The sequence below is a fragment of the Meleagris gallopavo genome, chromosome 1, assembly GCF_905368555.1.
Source record: "Meleagris gallopavo chromosome 1, MGAL_WU_HG_1.1, whole genome shotgun sequence".
Classification (NCBI taxonomy): domain Eukaryota; kingdom Metazoa; phylum Chordata; class Aves; order Galliformes; family Phasianidae; genus Meleagris; species Meleagris gallopavo.
In genome coordinates, this window is record NC_139404.1 from 50927932 (window position 1) to 50945603 (window position 17672).

The 17672-nt window shown below is 41.9% G+C and overlaps 1 protein-coding gene across 2 annotated transcripts; it reads left to right on the forward strand.

Annotated features, from left to right (window-relative positions):
- The first annotated feature begins 2871 nt into the window (after positions 1 to 2871).
- Positions 2872 to 12293, forward strand: PVALB (parvalbumin). 2 transcript variants are annotated; one of them, XM_010711581.3, is made up of 5 exons: positions 2872 to 3039; positions 3310 to 3377; positions 5192 to 5324; positions 5925 to 6034; positions 10856 to 12293. In XM_010711581.3, the coding sequence occupies exons 2-5, from the start codon at positions 3317 to 3319 to the stop codon at positions 10882 to 10884; spliced, it is 333 nt and encodes a 110-aa protein (XP_010709883.1). In that variant the 5' UTR covers positions 2872 to 3039; positions 3310 to 3316; the 3' UTR covers positions 10885 to 12293. The 2 variants fall into 2 exon arrangements, with proteins under 2 accessions (XP_010709883.1, XP_010709876.1); XM_010711574.3 differs by lacking the exon at positions 2872 to 3039 and having other exon boundaries at positions 3048 to 3377.
- Positions 12294 to 17672: the final 5379 nt, after the last annotated feature.

A 17672-nucleotide genomic window follows, 5' to 3' on the forward strand; every position in this document is an offset into this window, starting at 1 on the left:
CCGGACCTCCACCCGACCGGACTGTAAACGGGGAAACGCCTCCATCACTCTGATCCTACGGCCCTTCCCACAGACAAAAACCGAAGGACAAAGAGGTGCAAATCTCCCCCGCACAGAGAAGTGGATTCCCGCAGAGAAGATTCCGGGCCGTTAGGAAGAGGAAATGGAACACATTAAGGGGGGATGAGGAGAAGAAAAAAAAAACGGGGAGAAAGTGAGAAAATGGAAAAAACAGAAGAGGGAAGGGAGAAGGGAAAGAGAAGGAGAACGCGAGGATTCCTCGAGCAGAATTCGCTGAAGCGCTCAGTCACACACAGAAGGTGAAAAAGAAAAGAAAACAACTCCAAAACACGTGGCAGAATGGAAATGTCTCGTTATGAGCAGACGATGGAATGAATGCGCTCCCCTTGATGCTGTCATTAGGAAGATGGATGTGTCACCCTTTTCGCCTGCCTGCAGATCGAGCTGCTGGCGTGGGGCTTCTGCTGCTTCCTCCCGTTCTCTCGACTCGGCTTGCTTTGGCAAGGGCGGCTCGATTTCAACATGATTTCCTCGATGCTAGTGAGGACATCACCGCGTTGGTGCTACAGGAAGGAGGAGTTATCTCTGCGAAAGCCCTGCAGTCAGCTTGGAAATGCAGGGTGTAGATTTTGCAAAGAGTTCGGGCAGGGGAAAAAAAAAAAAAAAAAAAGGGAAAGAAAAAAAAAAAAAGGGAAAGAAATTGGCAAAAATTCAGCAATAAAGCAAAACGTGTCATTCATCCCGGAGGGATGATGTGGAAAAGGCGAGGGGTCGAGTGTGAAACTGCCAATTCGTGAAACGCCTTGTGTATGTTAGGATAGCATATATTAGGACAGCATATATTAGGATAACATATATTAGGATAGCATCACAGTTGTGACTAAAGCTGGGCAGTTGAAAGCTTCTAGAAGTTTGCTGGCGGATGCTGTGCCGAGATTAGAGACGGGCCTCGGCCACTGCTGCGTTTTAGATCCCCTTTATGCCGCTTTGTAAACCCACATGCGGCTGCTTTGACTTTCTACGGGAAGTCTGGGGACAGTGGGCTTCGTGCTACACAAAGGGCCCCAGCTGATGCATTGGCAGCTCTGCTGGCGTTTCTCACTCCTTCTCTTCCACAACAGGCTGAGGCCTGAGGTGTTCCCGCATCGTTAGGGATGAGGGGTCCCAGCCAAGGGTGCGGAGTGAGGCTTCGGGCAGGAGGCTCCGAGCACTGCAGCTCTCTGCCAGCCCCCGGCTTGGGTTACGTGCGGGGGAGGGCGGCCCTCACAGCGCTGCCGTGTCAGCAGAGCCGACACCGAAACCCGATTCACACGCAACGAGAGCATCTTCGGAGGCCGACGGGCAGCAGCCAGCCCCGCTCGTGGGGAGCTGAAGGGAGGCTCCGGAGCTCCAAGGGAGAAGTAACGTCGGAGATGGGGTCACAAAAGAAAGCAAAGAAGCGGTGGAAGGCGAAGCCCAGCTCCTGAGCGGATGGCACCGATGCTGAACTTGACAAAGGGGACGAGGATGTCCTAGCAGGATGCAGGCGTCTCCAGTGGAAAAAAAAAAAAAAAAAAGAGAGAGAGAGGGAGAGAGAGAAAAAGATTTTCCTTTCTCTTCCATCAATACGAGCAAGTAAAGAGACACCAATTACAGAAGATCGTGCAACCAGCACGGTGATTTCTCCTGTTAATGGTTGTATATTGGAGGGACTACATTTAACCTGTGTAAAACAGGGCGACGACTGACTGCTCTACACGGAGCTTCTTCAGCTCCATCCTCCGAGCCGAACTCCACCACTTCTGCCCTTCCACCTCCTGGCTCCGAAACCACTGCAGGAAACACGGGGGCAGCTGAGGAGAGCGGAGCCCTCCGGGTTGAGTGTGCATCCCGTCCTGTGGGTAAAGGAGATGGATGCTGCTAATCCATCCGTCACCAATGTTTGTCTGTCCTTGAAGACAACAAAGCCCCTCTTGTATCCTAGGAAATACATAGAAATTAGGGGAAGGAAAAAAAAAAAAAAAAAGAGGTTCCAAACGACAGTCCCTCCCACAGGGAAGACTTCGCTGTTTAAAAAAGAAAAGAGAAAAAGAAGGGACCCCAACGTCACCTCCTCCTCCGTCCTTCTGCGCTCGGTGACACGCTAATGACTCACCCGCTGGAGCTGAGCTCGGGCCGCCGAGGTGAGGGTGGGGGCTCGTGCTTTTACCAAGGGATTACCGACAGCCAAACGCTCCTGCAAAGCAGCCCCCTCCTTTTTGAGGCCGCTCTGGCGTTCGGGCCATGGGTGCCATTGCGTCAGCGGGGTCGAGCAGGAGCTGCTGACAGCGGGTGGGGATGCTGCTGCCACACCGCCTCCCTCCCCGCCTGTCCTCAGGCAGAGATGCCAGTATTCCTACCGAGATCTGCCCTACTCCTGGGCCCTAACCTTGGCTAACTCAACCCGATGGCTCCTGCCCAGAGTCTGCGAGCGGGTTGCACCCGAGGTGAGAAAAGGCACTGTCTCTTGATGCAAACAAACCTAGAAAACACACAATCCCTCAGTCCTTTTAGCTGCTGCTTTGAGGCTGTGGGTCCCGCCTGAGGACCCCGGCGCCCTGCAGGAGCTCGGCACGAGTGCGGGGTCACCTCCCGCTTCCCCTTCGGCGGATCCCAGCGCTGAGGGCTCTGCAGCACAGTGCGAGCGGCAGCCGTGGGATTCGCGGGGATGTGATAATGAATTCAGCGCGGATGATGCTTAATATGGAGTGGCCCGAAAGAAACGAGGTCTAAGGGGAGGGGGGGCGAGAGGGGGGGAGAGGCGGGATGGGAGGGGGACGTTTCAAGTGTTTGAACGAGAAAGCAAACGTTCACGAGCTCCGTTCCATTTGCTCCCCGACCCCAAGAGCTGCTTGAAGCTTGGCATATGCTGCAGTTCCGACTACAACTGCTAAAGCTCATCCCGACTTCCCTAACGGAAGGGATCCGCTCTGCAGTTCCACCGCACCCGAGGACTTGACCTTGGCACGGCCGCTCCGACGCAGCCCCCGCAGCGCTCCCGTAAGGCACCGCCCCGCAGGGAGCGCACCCGGCCGGGTCCCCACGAAGGCATCCCCGTACCCCGTCCTTCGGGGGACCGCTCCGTGCGCACCGAGGGAGCGGCAGCCCGTGGCGTTCCGCCACAAGCAGCTTTACCCGTGGCTGGCGCCGGGCCAGCCGCTCCCGACGTGCCATCATCCCCACACGGCACTGCAGCTTTGGTCATATGAGCAGAAATGATGAGAAAAGCACTTTTTTAATCTTTTCGCACTTGCTTCCCTGTTCAAACAGTTGCAGGATGGCGATGACTGACGTGCTCAGCGCTGAGGATATCAAGAAGGCTGTGGGAGCCTTTTCAGGTGAGTGCTTAATTTTCTTTCTTTTTTATTTTTTTTTTTTCTCCTCCCTTTCGTCTCTCCAGCCCAGGATGTAGTGCATTTATTTAAGCTCGGGGAAGATTACAGCTAGATTAGATAGCAAAGAGGACGCGTTTTCAAAAGTGTGGCGAAGGCGTGACAGGTTTATCAGGTGCAGGACTGCATCCTCAGCAAAGTTGCTCTGCACACGAAGGAGGTGAAATGCTGTTCCTTTTTAAAGGAAGGTAAGCAGCAGCTGCAGGCTGTGCTTTGCTCGTGAGAGGAGACTTCTAAGGGAACCGAGGGGGATTACGTCCTGATGCAGGATAGGGACGGCGGCAGCTTTCCAGCCATCTAACATTCAGTTTCAAGTACTGCAGAACTGCTCTTTTGCATTTCAAGGAGATGAAACCCGCTCTTTCCTTACTCCCTATGCGGAATCCCCCAACGGGCTTTGCTTTTCGGAATGGAGCAGAAGGCACAGCAGCAGAGCAAGCGAGTGCGCTGCTCGACTGCAGGAGCTTTCTGCAGGGCGAATGGCTGCAGCGGTCCCTACGTCCCATATATCTCGGGCTCCTCCGGTGTTCAGATTTTCCTCATCTCTTCTCAAAACTGACGGCAAACCCTTTTCGTGCTTCGTGCTCCGATTGTTAAGGGTTGCCCTCAAGGAAACGGGCGGCGTTATGCCCCCCCTGTCCCGAAGTGCCTTTCTCTCCTGCTCTGTGCGGTGACCTTCCCGAACAGAAGCAGTGCAAAACCCGCTGAGCCCCAACAAACTCAGCAGCCACAAAGTCGCGGGGACCAACGAACTGCTCCGCTCGATCCGGCAGCTGTTTTCCTCATTAGCTCCCATTGTTCCAGGGCCGTTTCGAAGTCCCGGAGCAGAAGTAATTAAGAGCTACTAATGACGGGTCTCAGGCAAGCAGGTCTCGAGTGATTGATCTTCCTTCGCTTTATGTAATAGGAAAAGCTGCGGTGGGAACAAAGATGCATAATAATAATAATAATAATAATAATAATATTTCAGCACCTTGTGGAGGTCACGGGATTGGATTTCAGCAGCACCTTTCTAGGCTGCACCACAGCCGTTAGCAGGGGGCTGCATGGGTGGGACAGAGGTGGTTTGGTTAAAGGATGCAGCAGGTAAACCCCATGTATTATCCCCTCTCCGATTTCCAGGGCTCTGCTTTTTCCCCAGCCACTGTGTCTCAAAGGGTCCTGCAGGCACAGCACAGCGCTGCTTTGCAGAGCCTGAGCTTACAGACAGTGATTGCACACGCCTTTAGTGGTAGGAATGCTCTATTCCAATTTCAGGCGAGCCTTCAGGAAAAACGGACCAGAACTGTACGAGCCATGTGCACTAAAATAGATCTTGTCCACGGGGGTGGAAATATCAGAAAGTGACAGTGGTCTAATAGGCGGAGTTTGCTCTCTGAACACTTCTCTTTTTTTTAGTGTAAAACTCAGCAAGACATATTTTAAGGCACTGAATTGAGAGTAGGCAGGTTAGCCTTCAGTCTCCAACTCTGCATAGAGTTCCTGTGTGACCTTGGGCAAGTCTCCATCCCTCTGTAGCTCAGTTCTTCATCTGCAAAACAGAAACAGTGCCCTTCTCACCATTTGTTTATTTAAATGAGTGTTTGTGAAGCATGACTATTGCAGTGCAGGTATCTAGCTCCTGCCACAGCAAGGCTAGAATGTACTTTTGCCTCCCAGGGGGGACATGAAGCACTAAGGAAGAAAAGCACAGGGTTATGTACGTATATAAGTTTTAAAGATTTTTCTAAACCATTCTATGGCTTTTCACCCCCTTATAGCAGCCGAATCTTTTAACTACAAGAAGTTTTTCGAGATGGTGGGATTGAAAAAGAAGAGCCCAGAAGATGTGAAGAAGGTTTTCCATATCCTTGATAAAGACCGGAGTGGCTTCATTGAAGAGGAAGAGTTAAAGTAAGTAAAGATATGGTGTTTCTCAAGTAGGCTCACCTTAAGAGTCTGATTTCCTTTTCACAGGACTCTAGATAACAGCTTATGGTTCAGCCTCCCAACTGGTATTTGTGTTATATTGTGCAATAATCAGTTGTTTGCTGGGTGTAAGAACTATAGTGTGTTGGAGTTAGCTAGCTGCGGGATCCCTCAAACTCTTGAGTGATCAATACCTCGTGGATGGTACTTCACTTAGATTCAGAGTACAGTGCTCCTTCCGGATGATAAAGAGTGGTGCTGCAGTGGCACAGGCTGCCCAGGGAGGTGGTGGGGTCACCGTCCCTGGAGGTGTTCCAGAACCGTGTGGATGTGGTACTGAGGGACGTGGTTATGGGCATGGTGGGGATGAGCTGGTGGTTGGACCAGATGACCTTAGAGGTCTTTTTCAACCAAAATGATTCTGTGATTCTATGACCTTTACTGAAGACACAACCATGGATTCCATCTCATATATGGAAACAGCAATGCAAATAAGTATGAAGTGAAACTGTTCTGATACAAACAAACAAACAAACAAACAACAATTTTCCTTTTTTTTTTTTTTTTTCCATTCTTCCTCTTCAGGTTTGTGCTGAAGGGCTTTACCCCAGATGGCAGAGACCTATCAGACAAAGAGACAAAGGCTCTTCTGGCTGCTGGAGATAAGGATGGTGATGGTAAAATTGGCGCTGATGGTATGTAACTAGAGGAATAAACTTCCATAGGAAAAATCCAGTATTACTCCTACACATAAGAACTGAGTAAAATTAGGAATCACCGCGGGCTGTGACCTTCTGAAGGGCACAATGTGGGCTTAATGAAATGTCAAGCCTTGCTACATTGCCCGTACCTTGCTCACAGGCTTCAGGGGAAATAGGAGCCGAATTCTGACACTAGAGGGGGCAAGAGTTTAGAGTTCAGTTTGTAATTAAGGGACGTAGGAATAACTACCGACACAACTTCTTAAAATCGTTTTATTCTTTTTCAGTGCAGGGTGGGTCAGGACACTGAGACTTCACAGAGAGGTGTGAATATCGAATTTAGAAAATAAAATAGCTGAGTACCAGCATTTTGCCTTGGTGACTAGTGAAAAAGAAAGTAATGCTTTCTGAAACTGTTCAAAGCCTTGCAATGTCCTTAAAATTCAAAGTACAGTCAGTCTGCCACCACAGAGTCATCCAATAACAGTCCATCCACTCTGCTAGTGTCCGGTAGGTCTTCACATCTAAAGACCTCATCACTCTCTTTTTCTAAATACGAGAACTACAAGGAGTGAGAAATTCCCTCACAGCGTTGCTTTAGAAAAATTACTTCTGTTTTCAATTTCCCCTTGGGATGAATCAAATTGGCCCACAAGAAAATGTTCTCCCTTTTCTTTCTCCATCTTTTTCTTCTGTATCCCTGAGACAAGCTGGAAGAGGCATTTCTGAATTACATCCTTCCTCACTGCAGGAGATGATAGCAGGGGATTGTGGCCAGAGCACTAAATCACCCAGACAGCAGGCAATTGCTAAGTTTTCACCACGCTGATAAGCTACATGATAGGTTGAAGTGTAAACATATCTTTAAAAAAATAATAATAATAACCTCACATCTCTCTTATCTGAACTTTGAGATCAATACAAAAATGTTGTCTCCAAATAAAAAGCAATTATAAAAAGGAATGAAAGGAATAAAAATGAGGTTATCTAAGAGTCTCCCAGTTTAGAAGCTGAAGCAATGTCATACAGAGTTATCCTTGGACAGTCAGGTGATATATTTGCTGAAGTGTCTGCTCGTAGCACAATTTTCAGAAGAAAACTTGATTCAGGTAAGTAGGCTTGCAGCTGATTAGCCAACCTCACCTCAAATACATTCTCAGTTATGCAGAAGGCTGCAGAGCAAAAATCAGCTCAACTGGAATAAGATAAGTATATCACAGAGCCATTTTGGCTAATGTGAAAGAATGACATTAACACTTTCATGCAAGATCGACCATAGCACTTTTCTAAAGTTGACACTTATTGACAGTTATTACACTATAACAAAACAATATGAAACACTTCTTTTCTTTTTCTCCTTCTTCTGCAATTACCACTCTTCCTTAACTCTGAAATAGAATTACTCTGAATTTACACCAAATAATGAGAATTTACACCAAGTAACTCTTTTCTTTCTTCTGGCCACATTACTACTGCATGAAATCTGTTCCTTTTCCCTTTCTTAAATTTGACTCTGACAAACAGTTATGCCACGAAGGCTGGAAGAACAGGCAAAGGAAACAGCTGGAAGTGTGACCAAAGGGCGAGGATGACTGATACTTCACACCTTTTTCTTTGGTTCATAAATCCAATTCCAGATTATAAGTGCTCGTAACTAACCACCTAAATTAATCACAGTCATAAATGTACATCGTATCATATGGCAGTCAGGCTTAATGGATTGTCTTTTGCCACCACAAAGCTGTTTCTCTCAGCTGTTTCACCACAAACATTAATCTCAACCTCTTAATCAACCTTCTTTCATAGGAGGTCTCACATTACAAATTCTTCTCTTAGGTGTCTCATTTAAAGCCTTCTTTCGTTTCTGCAAGACTGTCCAGCTCAGAAATTATTGTATCAACTTACTGAATCGAGATTTGTAATTTGTGGTTGCTCAGCCCATTTCAACGGGCTAAAAATCTGCAGCATGTTCATGCAAGACACAATTACCTTCTCTGAGATGCCAAGCCTCTTTATGTTTCATTGATGTGAACAGAAAATGAAGAATTTGAAAAAAAATCTAGGCCAAAGCCAGGTTGGTTACCTAATAAAACTACAAGCATTGGCTTTCAGATTGGAATGTGAAGCGACACTGAAGTAGCACCATCAGCTTCAGGAAAATGCTTGTAAGAAGGAGGCAGGAAAAAGAAGGCAGGCTTTTGCTCATAATGTTTTATTGAAATTTTGTCGTGTTTTTAGCAGTGGACAGACACATCGTGCTTTCAATTTCTTATAACTAACAGATTTGAGAAAGTATATGTAGAAAATTTTCAATATTTGTGTGCTGTAGATGGAAAAAAAGGAAAAAATATCCTAAGTCGAAGTCTTTTACTCAATACAGGTCAACTTCTAAAGCTTTTACAAATATTCTTATTGCTTTCTTCAAAAGTTGCAAAAGTGAGGCATCCTGCATTCAAAGTTACAGCTGGTATGCCATGACCTTGCCATGAGTAAAAGTCATTTACAACAGAGAAAAATCTTTTGGAAGTCCTTCTCTTATCCCTCTTTTTGCTTTTTCAAAAAAATAAATTAGTGTAAGTCATTATAAATACATTTGATAATGTAGAAATTGGACCCAGTGAGAGAAATTATTATTCTACAACTTGTTCTCTGTAATTAAATCTGTCGTTTTGGTAAAGTACTACCAGGTACGCATTAGAGTATATACTACTAAACTGTACTAAACACAGTGGGACAACCCTCCCCTTTTACATCAGAGACAAGACAGCAAGCAAAATACTGAAAATCCTTTTACTATCATTTGTGCATTTTTATATTTGTTTGGAAGGCGAATTGCAGCTATAGGAGAGGATGCAATCAGAAGGATTATCTCACCAACAGGCCATTCAACAGCAATAAACAATTAACAAAGTGAGCAACACGCAAGGTCTAGTAAATAGTGCCATATCTCATAAATTTTGCATATATGGATATGCTTTGTGACAATGCATCCACAATCACCCTAGAGTTGAACTAACCTTCACATGAAAATAGTTGGCAAAGTAGTTTGCAAAATTATTCAACTGGAGCATCTCTGAAATATCTATAAGGTATACTGAAGATACTGGATAAAGTATGAAGTGCATAGCAATTATTCATGAAGGAACATTTTATGGCTTTATGGTTTGGTGGCTTTCAGAAAGTATCCTTGAAATATATTGCCATCAAGTGATAAAATCACTAGCATAAGGTAGTGTAGAAATGTTCTCGCTTCAGGTTGAATAACCTTTTCCAAATACATTCTGTAGATACGACTTGTTTTAAAAATGAATTAATTTGGCAGTAGCAAGTATGACAACTTGTTCTAATAGAATATGCATTGTTAGTTTTCCCTTTTAGAAAGGTTTCATCTATGGGAGTTCATGTTTCTCTCTATAGGATCCATTCACACACTGATTTAATAACCGCTCTCCCTTCCTGCCCAGAACAGCCTGGGTTTCTATCACAAGTGGTTTATGTTATCTCTTAAATTCAGTTTGCAACACTTTTGATCTAAGTACCCCCACCATGTACAGGATTTATATACGTTTCATGTTAGGTAATCCGCATAACTAATCCTAATTTGGATGTACTTCTTTCAAAACGATGGACAATTGTGGATTTAATTTAAACCCTCTGACACTTACTTCTCAGTCTGGCATGCGAGCGTTTGGCAAAATATTTTTGGACACGTCATCAGAAGAATTGTCTGTTTATACACACAAATCAGTAGAGATATCAATGAGTTAGAGATTTACAGTTTCCAGTTGAATGTTAGAACGTTCTGTAAAATGCCTAATTTTCACCTGCTTTTTTTAGTTGAAAGACATTGCTCTTTGTTATGTCAAACTCCAATAATTTTCTTTTGAGCTTTTACAGATGTCTCCCTCCCATTTGTTACCTTCCTCTCAGCCGGTTATGTTAAACCCATAAACTGTTCTTTCTGTAGACCCTCTAATCTTTCCATTGTCTTTGTTTCCCTTGCTGGGATTCCTTTCAATCTGTGATTTTTAACACTTTTCGGTGCATACAACTGTGACTCATCCAAGTTTAGATGGAGTTATGAATTTTAACCTCCATAGGTAATACAGCTCTGAAAGGCATTATATATATTACGCTATAAAATTATCCCAAACTGCAGATAGATACCTTTATGTAAACATTACGGGTATAACACTAATAAAAGCCAAAGAATAAAATCCCAACCCTCTGAAATCACAGGAATTTTTCTCATCAGCATCAACATGGTCAACATTACTAGGTAGGTTTTTACAGTGGAGTCAGCCTTCTGTTTTGTAATATATCATTTTCCATCAATTTGCCAGTCCAAAATCGAGTTTGCGTGTAATATATTTATAACGCAGGGACACAAATACTCTGAAAGACTCATTCATGAGTCTCTTTGCCAAAATCTGATAGAAAGGAAATTTATCTGACTGCAGAATTAAATTTCTAGCTCTTGCCTTCATCCCATTGAGATTTACAAAAGAAAAACAGGAAACCAATCAAGTTCTTCACATGAATAGCAGCGGACAGTTCTGACAGTCTGGCATGCATAGCTTCCCACTCCCTTGCCCTCAAAAAATTATTTCACTTCACTACGAGATTTCCTAAGTCAACAGCGACTTAGGAATTAACTTTAATTAACTTGGATTTCTTTTGTTCTTCTGTTCTTGTGACGTCTCTGCTACATCAGTGAATCTGTAATCATTGTAATTTGATTCTTCTTTCTTTATATCTTCCTTTTTTTAACATTTGAACCTTTTTTTTTTTTTTTTTTTTTCTTCCCCTCTCCAGAATTTGCAACTATGGTGGCTGAATCATAAAGGCTTTAAGCAATGCAAACCCTTCACCCATCCTTCACTGCCCAATTCCAACCACCTCCCGCTGACTGCTTTGGCTCCTGTTCTATTTATTTATGTTATTTTATACTCCAGCTCTGTTCTCTGCAATCCTGCAACTCTGTAACTGTGCTGAAAGACACTGTTAAAATAATAAAGGTCACATCAATCTGGGCTCCACTCTCTCTCACTATCACTTGTTTCTTATTTCACGTAGTCTTGGCAGGCGCTGAGTGAAAATTTTATTTATTTTATTTACTTATTGCTGACACCCCTACTGCTTTATCCTTAGTTAGGGTAAAGTGTAATTATTTGGGATAAAACTTGCACAAAATGAGTCATTCAGTCCAAGCTCTGAATTGTGGCAGAACTGACTGCATTATTTTTAAGCCATAGATGGATGCATACTCATAGCCTGGAAAATCACTAGCAATGGCAATCACCCAACTTCATTTGGCAGTTTGTTCTTCTGACTTAATCAGTTGTTATAGCTAAAATGAATTTCCTACATGTTAACCAACATCTTCTCTGATGCATTTTGGTGACTGGTAAATTATTTGTATAGTTTGCTAAATCTGCCTTGTGCAGGGGGATTTTAAGATTTGACAAGAGTATCAGTAGTTGCTCATCGTGCACAGGGATAACTTTGTAACGTATTAAAATGTGATTGCCTTTGAAACACAGGATATATTTATTAGCAGTGTTACACAAGTACCTGGGACAGAAAGGATGCATTACTCAAAAGAGACAACATTACGAATGTGAAGAAAGGAGCACCAAGATTTGGCTGTGATGCTAATGCTGACATTCCCACCGTGAAAATGGAGTATCAAATATATTTATATATTAAAAAAAAATGTATCTTCTACAACTATCAAAAACAGTGAACATCTTTCTTAGAGTTACATATAGGAAACTGAGATTCAGACTATAGAAGCAAGTAGCCAACAGTAAGGCTATGACAGAGCAAAGAACCAAACGCTTCTTTCCCAAATCTTTGTCAGTAACTTTGAAACAAAGCTACTGCTTTTTCTCCCTTTTTTTTTTTTTTTAATCAAAGTTTAGAGTGGAAATAAATCACTTTTAGACATTTCCCCCACATTTTGACAGAACATTGATTAATACTTCAATTAAGAGGAAAGGTATTTTCTATTTCTTGATTCCAAACTTCTCCCTGCAGCAATAATATCTTAATCCATTCTGATTATCATCAATCTCATATTTAAAAAAAAAAAAAGGTTAAGACTAAAACTCTGTCACCACCACATTGTACAGAGCTCCATTCTCTGCCACAGCAATTGCTGATGCTACTTGCAAAGCCAATAAACACTCCCTAAAGCCATCCTAGGTTTCCCCTCTATAGTCACTTACAAGGAAGACTTTACTTTTTGCTGAAGCTGCTGTTCATCCAAAAGAAATCCTCTAGTTTTGCACAATGTATATACGGATCAGAAAAATGTACTGATTTTTAAGTATCCAAATAAAGCAAATGAAAATGTATTGCAACGAAGAGAGGTGGTTTATTTATTTTTTTTCTCGGCAGCTGCTGACCTCAAGTGGTAATGAGGCGTAATTACAAGAGCGCAGAGGGCCACAGAAAAATTGTTAGTCCCATGAACACAGAAGCATCACGAATAAAGAGCCATTTAATCAAAGAAATACCATAAAAATCGTTATACAGCCAAAGGCTTTTATGCTCTCTGCCTGTCTTACATTTTAATACATCCTTGTGTGTGATAAAAAAACCCTGTAGTTTTATCCAGGGCTTTGCCAAAAAAAAAAAAAAAAAAGAAAGAAAGCAAAGCAGAATAGAACAAGTAGCAAATAATGAGTCTACCAAATTATTTATAGTACTCTATTGGAAATAAAGCAACTTAAAGTAACATTCATTGAGATATTTTACTGGTATAAAAGTCTGAAGACTCCAGTGATTCCTACATCGGTCTGTTTTCACAGTAGTCCCTCAATCATCCCTGAACAAGCAGCACTTAGGATCTAATTGGCCTATATTTTTCCATTGGATAAGATTAAAAGAACTATCCTTTTACCTTCGGACAGAAACAATTACAATCAGAATACCACTTACAATATGTTCAGAGACTCAGCACCTTCACTTTTCATGGTAGGCAGTACTTGATATTCTAAACAAGAATCAACACCTCACTATCCACACCTTTGGTTAGTTTTTGCAAGTATGCAGCCAGCATACTTGGGTCATCTACCCACACCATCAGAACTCTCAAACTCTGCTTTAAATCGTTATTCTTAACTGGATTTTAAATTCAATGTTCAAACAAAGTATTTTACGCCTTCAGCAGTAGAGAAAAAATAATACAGGTGTCTGAAAAATCTACATTGTCCTGCAATGTACAGTTTCGTACAGAAAGATGTGTTAATTTGCACAGAAATTAAGCTTCTCTGACAAACATCTACCTTAATTTTCTTTACTAGCATTATCATCTTCGTCATGAACAGTAAATCCTCCGTAGTTTACTCCCCAGTTGTAATGCAGCAGAAGTTATTAAACAAACAAACACAGCAACAATTCCATCATCACATCAAAGACAAAATCTTCAATAACCAACACACGTCCCTTCATCAGGTATAAAATCAGTGGCTTGGAACAAGACTCAACTGGATGATTTAAGATAAGTAAATTACGTTTACTCATATGAAAAAGATACTACTTATTTATATTGATATTATATATTGCTAGAAAAGAAACAGAGATCACTCTCAGGTGCAGCTCAAAAGGAAGAACCAGATCCCCAAGACAAACTACGATTTCCTGACAAAGGACAAAACATTCAACAAAGAAGATTTACCCCAACTAACATTTCTAAGATCACTGTTTACCAGTACCAAATCTTTAACCAACAAACACATAATTGTTTATGCTTTACAAGGTCCTGCCAAGCTTTTAATAGAGTTTCATGGATCAGCAATTTCCCACATGCCTTATTTTTGGAACCAATGGACTGGAGGCCATAACACCTGTTCGTTTTGCAAAAACTGAGGTAGAATTTATATTTACAGTCTATCTACCAGTCACGAGTGTATCACTGCCTAACGTCCCATGAATGCCTCCACTCTTCACTTCACCGAAAAAAAGCTTTCTCATTTGCTTCTTTTGCCTCCTCTGACTTTGCATCTTCGAGTGAAGAGTAAGCACACTTTCCCCCAGTTTGTAAATGCTTTTGAAAACTGGAAATGCAGTTCACATTCTCCAGCAACACCACTTTAACAAAGCCTCTAAACAATTGACAATATTCCATCTGAAACAGTTAATGCCGTTCTTGCTATGGAATTAAAAATTAGATAATTCTGCAGGTTTGTTTTTTTTTTTTTTTTTAATAAGTTTTGCCTCAACCAAACAATTCAACACTGAAGAGTGCAAATTTACACGAGGTTTCCTGAAGACACAAATTAGCCCCCGGGATTTATGCCGATGAGCATAAAGCACAAAAGAAGTTCATCTGAATCTAAAATCCCGGGTGGAGATTTATGCTGTCAGCAGATAAAGAAAATAATTTTATTTATAAATTAGTTGCGAATGAAAGAGAAATTTCAGAGCATACATCAAACTATCAAAACCAAGCTGTGATTAAAGTTTTTGCTGACGTTTTTGTAAGAATGTCAAAGATGCAAGAGTGTAGACTTCAGTACATGCAAGTCATTGGAACACCTCCCCTAGGTCCTGGCCTCTCTCATTGCTCAGGTGTGTGTGAATGTGAACTGCTGCACAAACTCACCTTCGTTCTCAAAGAATATTTTGGCAGATTCTCTTTTCCAAAGGGAAACACTCTTTGGAAATCTCACTCCTAAAACAGCTTTTCAATTAAATAAGTGAGAGGAAAGCAAAATGTTTCTGAAGGAGGTTAGCTGTGATAATGAGCGATCAGTTGTCAAAACCTTCCCACACTGTAGGATCTCCTACTGTGGGACAATTACTTCACATGGGAGGAGGTACATTTCTAGTTAGTGCTCTCCTAGTTAATAAAGTGACAAAGCTTGACAAAGCTTGCTATACTTCTAAACACAAAAATTAATATAAATGCAAATATTAGAGTCACTTCTCCGGCTGCCAAATAAATAGAAGGAACTGCAGTAGCTGCAAGAATATAGTAATACAAACATAAAAGGACCTAAAAAAAACCACTGGAAGAAACTTAATTAGGCAATGTATCATGTAGCTAGAAAAGATTTTTTTTCATAAACTTATTTGGTCTTCCATCTGGGAAAATCTAAGTGAAAGGATCTTGTCAGTGCCTGAATGAGGACGGCCAACTCATAATACTACAGGTTTTAATTCTAGGGGATACTCATCTTGAGCCATTAACAGCTCATGTACAAAAATACAGATAGTTTCACTCTAAATGGTACCACGCTGGCACTAACAAACAGATACTCAAGCTGCCAAGTGGAAAGAATACAGTAACTATCTGCTAATTCCAACTTTGCCACTCTAGAGCTTGAGCTGGAGAAAGTGAGGTCAAACATCTAATAGACACCACTGATGGACAGGCCACGGGTTGCTGAAAAGCCAAATGGTTTAGAGCCATTTTTCTGCTTGCCTGGAAGGGTCCTCTGTAAATTACAGATGGTTAACAAACTTCATTTCCAGTAGTTCCATAATGCAGTGCAGTTTTAAAAATGTATCACTATATATGAAAATAGAAAGGTAAGAGCAAATTATCAAGCACTTATTACTGCTCTAATATAGAGACAAATTAGAACGATGCGGCTTTGCTAATTTTAGGCTTCCTTCTGTAAATGAATGAAGATTTTCTGTCTTAAAACATTTGCATTCCATCCCCCTTCTTAAAGTAATTTTCAATTTTGCTGGATACAGCACAACTGCATCCACTCTTTCAGCTGCAATGGATTGTTGAAATTGAGCTATTGCCCAGCACCTGCTCTTAGTCAGACAGCTCAAATCAGAGGTTAGGGGAAAAAATAAAGATTTTATGTAATTGTAATGCAAGTCTCCTTTCAGCTTTGCTGCAGTCAGTGTTCAATTATGTTCTGTAACAATCTCCATTACCAGAGCCAGTGTTTTTCTGTTCCTCCCTGCATGCATTAACTCTCTTGTTCACACGTGATAGCCTTCTTAGCAAAGCAGAGGAGTCTTAAGAGACATTTGCCCATAAATTTAATGAGCCTACATCTTTTTCTTTGCTTGCAGAGGATCCCAGCGTTCAAGTGTATCTTCATTTTGAATGCTCCAAAGGAAGATAACCGGTATAATGTAACTTATTTCTCACCGAAATAAGTCAAAATTAGCCTAAAATCTCACCTAGTCTACTGAGTACAAACCACAGAGCAGGTTAACAATGAAGGGCTCCCCATGTAAATTTTTTTTTTCCTCAGAATGTACGAGCTCGAGATCCTACTCATTCAGAATTTTTATTAGCTCACTCTGTGGCCAAGATGTTTAAGACTTCGTCAGAAGCAGGAACCAAGGATCCACATCTGTAGAAAAAAAATGATGACGAGTTCATCTAGCAAGGCTTGACAGCAAATGGGAAGGAAGTAGCTGGTGTGAACATCTACAGGGAATTAAGGAGGGGGAATTTTTATTTTAGTATTAGAGAGCTAGAAATTTATGAAGAAAGCTGTAACATAGAGGCCAGAGGGTGAAGAACATAGAAATTTGGGGTTTGGGACTTGGGGAGATAAAAATCCAGAGCAGGTGGTTAGAGTGAGGATTTGAATAGCTTGGAGTAGGAGAGGTTTTATTATATTATCAACGCATGATCATAAATTGACCTTGAAAAGAAAGGACATGCATAGTATGGAAAAGTTCGTGCCTAAATAATAACCTTTTAGATAAGTGGAGATGGTAGAAAACAGCAAGATGCAGACTCCTTTCTTTCTGATTTCTTTTAGGAGTCTCAAGTATTATTTTTTTCTGTCTCCCATGAAAGCTGTGGTCACATGGCTGACTCCCAGCTGTCAGGAAAAGCCGAAAAATTCTATCAGTCATGGTGGCAGAGAAAATCCTGAAAATTCAAACCCTAAAAACTTAGGAACAATATACTTTTTATAAAACTCATGATCCGGATGCAGTTTGCCTTATAGTTTTAATATAAGGGGTAGTACTTAAGTAGTAAACCTAGCAGCTGCTTTTTAAGCACCGACAGCAGCCAGAGATCCAAAAAAAAGAAAAAAGATTTCCAGCTCATACCCATCAGCTGGACCATCATCACCACATAACAAACGGCACCATGAAATTACGGGTAGCACAACCGAAGACGTCACACATTCTTACATTCTGTATCTTACAGCCCCTTCCCCACAATGCAGAAGGATATTCAGTGCTCGCTTACGAGCACAAGAGTGGCTGCTCCAATAAAAGCATACTCAGAGCTGGGAAAGGTGCAGGCCGCACGCAAGGACACACTAAGTCCTTGGTCCCAACAAATAAACCACTACTAAGAAATCTATATTACATGAAGAAGACTTCTGTATGAGGCTTCAGTTTTCAAATCAGCGATCCATGTCTAATGCTTTGGGCTATACTGCTAAAAACTGCATAAAGATTAGGGTTCTCTTCTCAGTATTTTTCCTAGCCTTACTATTTTTCAGTGCAATCTGACATTAAACTGTGACTCTGATTTTCCTATTTACTCTACGCAAGAGCAAACAAATAAGAAAGAATCAAGCTGGAATTTTTCCAGGCATATTCAGAATAATTATTCCAAATAACTCTCCTTATCTTTATCCTTGTGGATTTGAACACATCCTTGAGAAATCTGTCCCTCATTCCATAT

Excerpts from the sequence above, each read along its gene's own strand:
- PVALB (XM_010711574.3), top strand. The coding sequence starts at position 3,245 with ATGAGCAGAAATGATGAGAAAAGCACTTTTTTAATCTTTTCGCACTTG. Across the intron at positions 3,378-5,191 it reads GGCTGTGGGAGCCTTTTCAG|CAGCCGAATCTTTTAACTAC; the intron begins GTGAGTGCTTAA and ends ACCCCCTTATAG. Across the intron at positions 5,325-5,924 it reads ATTGAAGAGGAAGAGTTAAA|GTTTGTGCTGAAGGGCTTTA; the intron begins GTAAGTAAAGAT and ends CTTCCTCTTCAG.